Raw genomic sequence first — 3,715 nt, 5'->3', positions numbered from 1 at the left:
TTTTGAGATGGAGTCTTGCTCTGTTGCCCAGGCTGGAGTGCAGTGGCATGATCTAGGCTCACTGCAACCTCTGCCTCCCAGGTTCAAGCAATTCTTCTGCCTCAGCCTCCTGAGTAGCTGGGATTATGGACGTGCACCACTACACCTGGCTAATTTTTGTATTTTTAGTAGAGATGGGGTTTTACCATGTTGGCCAGGCTGGTCTTGAACTCCGGACCTCAAGTGATCCGCCTGCCTCAGCCTCCCAAAGTGCTGGGATTACAGGCGTGAACCACTATGCCTGGCCTCATTTATTTATCTTATTTTGTGAGGAGGGCAGGTATATAATGAAGTCTCCTTTCCATTCTGTTTGCTAGCCATCTATTTCTTCTCTACAAAGGAAACTATGTTAGTAATTTCTTGTGTATCCTTCCAAAGACTTTATGGACATAAAAGCAAATATGAATATATATTTTCTCATTTTTTACATAAATTTTAATCTATGCAGACTCTTCTGTGGCTTGCTTTTTGTATTTAACATATCTTGGAGATGATTCCGTAGTGGTTACTCTACAGGTACAGAGTAGTCTATAATATGAGTATGCCATGGTTTCACAAGTCTGCATGGGGTATTTACATTGTTTCCTTCAAGAGTAACATGGTGTGTGGATTATTTCAAACACATGTTCTAGTTTCATATGAAGATGTGTCTTTTTTTAATGTTTTAAAAAAATTGTGATTGAGGTACAACATACAGACAATAAAATACTAAAGTGTATAGCTCAGTGAGTTCGTATGCATGTCTATACTGCATCTCCATTAGCTAGATAACTATTCTAAGGGCTTGCTTTCCTGAGTTGCACAATTTCCTACATTTACCTAAAGGATTAAAACACTGGAAAGGATTAATTAAAGGAAGCACTTCTATTTTTATCACACCATGCTGGTCTCTTTCCATTCCACTAGTTCAGTAAAGAGAAAGAGGACACACTCTTTTGCCTTCTAATTAGATGGGTAGGGATAGGTTAAGGGATAACTGAGTCTTGTCTGTAGAATTTTCTATTCTCAATCGTCTATAGCATGCTTGGCCTGATAGCTGTTTAGCTTTTTATAAAGAAATGCTCCACCAGGTGAGGTGGCTCACGCCTGTAATCCTAGCACATTCAGAGACAAAGGTGGATGGATCACTTGAGGTCAGGAGTTCGAGACCAGCCTGGCCAATGTGGTGAAACCCTGTCTCTACTAAAAATACAAAAATTAGCTGGGTGTGATGGTGCACGCCTGTAATCCCAGCTACTCAGGAGGCTGAGGCAGGAGAATCACTTGAACCTGGGAGGCAGAGGTTGCAGTGAGCCGAGATTGCGCCACTTCACTCCAGCATGTGTGACAGAGTAAGATTCCGTCTCATTAAAAAAAAAAAAGGTAATGCTATTTTATTCTGAATGGCTAAGAAAATGGAGTACAGGTTGATTAGTCCTAATCCGAAAATTTGAAATCCAAAATGCTCCAAAATCTGAAATCTTTAGAGTGCCAACTTGGCACTCAGTGTTCATTGGAGCAATTGGATTTCAGGTTTTCAGATTAGGGATGCTTAACTGGTATGTATTCTGCAAATATTCCAAAATTTGAAACACTTCTGGTCCTAAGCTTTTCAGATAGCAGATACATGAAATGTGTTGACATTTAGATCATTTTAGTCAATAAAATGTAAAACACAATTACATTATTTGGAAATTTCTGGAATCTATGAATTTTCTTCTTCTGCTAATACCTGCCTAAGTAAAATTAAAGTGATGATTTAATATCAATTTGTTCACAGCTTTGTTTGCTAGCAAAATGCTTTAAGCCTGCCCTTCCATATCTTGACGTGGATATGATGGATATCTGTAAAGAGAATGGAGCCTATGATGCAAAGCACTTTTTATGTTACTATTATTATGGAGGAATGATCTATACTGGGCTGAAGAACTTTGAAAGAGCTCTCTACTTTTATGAACAGGTAATCATCTCTCTGAAAATTAGCTGAGGTTGTTCTGAACTCATGTGATCAAAAAAGTGATCCCATAGGTTTGTGGCTAGAGTGGACTGATCCCGGGGCTTCCGCTTCAGGTGGTGGTCCTTTCAGAGACTGCTTCTCTGTCATCAGGTAAATGGTGGTAACCTACTCCCTAAGTTGAGGAGCAGTGCCAGTGCATAGAAGAGCACTTGTGGGTGGGTTCTAATCTAGGCTTGCACTTATACCTTATCTGATTTGGGATAAGTTATGACGTCTCTTGACCTTTATAGCTTCGTTTGCATATAAGGAAGCAATTGAACTGAATGATCTTGGATGTGTCTTATTCTAAAACCATGTGTGGTATTTTGTTAAGTTTTATTTACTCAGTGAAACATTCTCTTGATTCAAAATCTAAAGGGTATAAAGGAGTACACAGTAATAGTCCCTCCCACCCTTTCTGTGTCTATGTAATGAAACATAGTACACAATTTGGTAGACTATTCTGGAGCTTTACTCAGACTTTGAAAAAGAGATACGCAATATTGATTAATAAACCCGTTGTCTTAAGGTAAATTAGTTAGATGTTCATACGTTCCTTTTTAGTTCATAGCATGTATTAATAAAGGATATTTAAAACCTTCAGAGAGCTCAGTTTAGTTGGAATTCTAATACATAATACACACACACATGTACACACATCCATAGCTCTGAACCATACCATAATGAGTGGTTGATGTGCCCTGTTGAGGGGACCTGAGAAGGGCTACCATAAGGTGCCAGTAGGCGGAAATGGTGTCATTAAAGCATGTGTCTAGTCAGGTCAAATCTTCAAGGTGACTTCTCTTTAAGACTACACATTCAGAAAATTATAAAAATGTACTTCATAGCCACTGGATGCATTATCATTGCTGTAGCCAAATATAGTAATTCATGAGCAAACTGGTCTTGAAATATCAAGATGATGTGTGTGTTAAAAAGGTAAGAAGGGGAGGGTGCGGTGTCTCATGCCTGTAATCCCAGCACTTTGGGAGGCCGAGGCGGGCGGATCACCTGAGGTTGGGAGTTGGAGACCAGCCTGATCAATGTGGAGAAACCCCATCTCTACTAAAAACACAAAATTAGCCAGGCATGATGGTGCATGCCTGTAATCCTAGCTACTCAGGAGGCTGAGGCAGGAGAATTGCTTGAACCCAGGAGGCAGAGGTTGCAGTGAGCCAAGATCACGCCATTGCACTCCAGCCTAGGCAACAAGAGCAAAACTCCGTCTCAAAAAAAAAAAAAAAAAAAAAGCAGAGCAAGAGGCTGGGCACGGTGGCTCACACCTATAATCCCAGCACATTGGGAGGCCGAGGCAGGCAAATCTTCTGAGGTCAGGAATTCAAGATCAATCTGGCCAACATGGTGAAAATGTCTACTAAAAATGCAAAAATTAGCTGGGTGTGGGAGCAGGCACCTGTAATCCCAGCTACTCGGGATGCTGAGGCAAAAGAATCTCTTAGACCAGGAGATGGAGGTTGCAGTGAGCCAAGATCACGCCACTGCACTCCAGCCTGGGTGACAGAGCAAGACTCCACCTCAAAAATAAAAAGACAAGAAAGTGGCCAGGCATGGTGGCTCATGCCAGTAATCCCAGCACTTTGGGATGCTGAAGTGGGAGGGCTGCTTGAACTCAGGAGTTCAAGACCAGCCTTAGCAGCATAGTGAGACCCCATCTCTACAAATGTTTTTTTTTTTTTTTTT

The 3,715-nt window shown here is 41.0% G+C and overlaps 1 protein-coding gene across 1 annotated transcript in view; it reads left to right on the top strand.

Annotated features, from left to right (window-relative positions):
• Positions 1–3,715, top strand: part of COPS3 (COP9 signalosome subunit 3) — a 39,204-nt gene that overhangs the window by 18,711 nt on the left and 16,778 nt on the right. The window contains exons 5-6 of the mRNA XM_017895564.1: positions 990–993; positions 1,771–1,978. Coding sequence (XP_017751053.1) covers positions 990–993; positions 1,771–1,978 — 212 coding nt within the window. The remainder of the gene's footprint in view (positions 1–989; positions 994–1,770; positions 1,979–3,715) is intronic.

The sequence above is a fragment of the Rhinopithecus bieti genome, unplaced genomic scaffold (genome assembly GCF_001698545.2).
Source record: "Rhinopithecus bieti isolate Rb0 unplaced genomic scaffold, ASM169854v2 scaffold_26813, whole genome shotgun sequence".
Taxonomy (NCBI): domain Eukaryota; kingdom Metazoa; phylum Chordata; class Mammalia; order Primates; family Cercopithecidae; genus Rhinopithecus; species Rhinopithecus bieti.
Note: the sequence above shows the minus strand (reverse complement) of the source record. Positions and strands in the feature narration are given on the sequence as shown.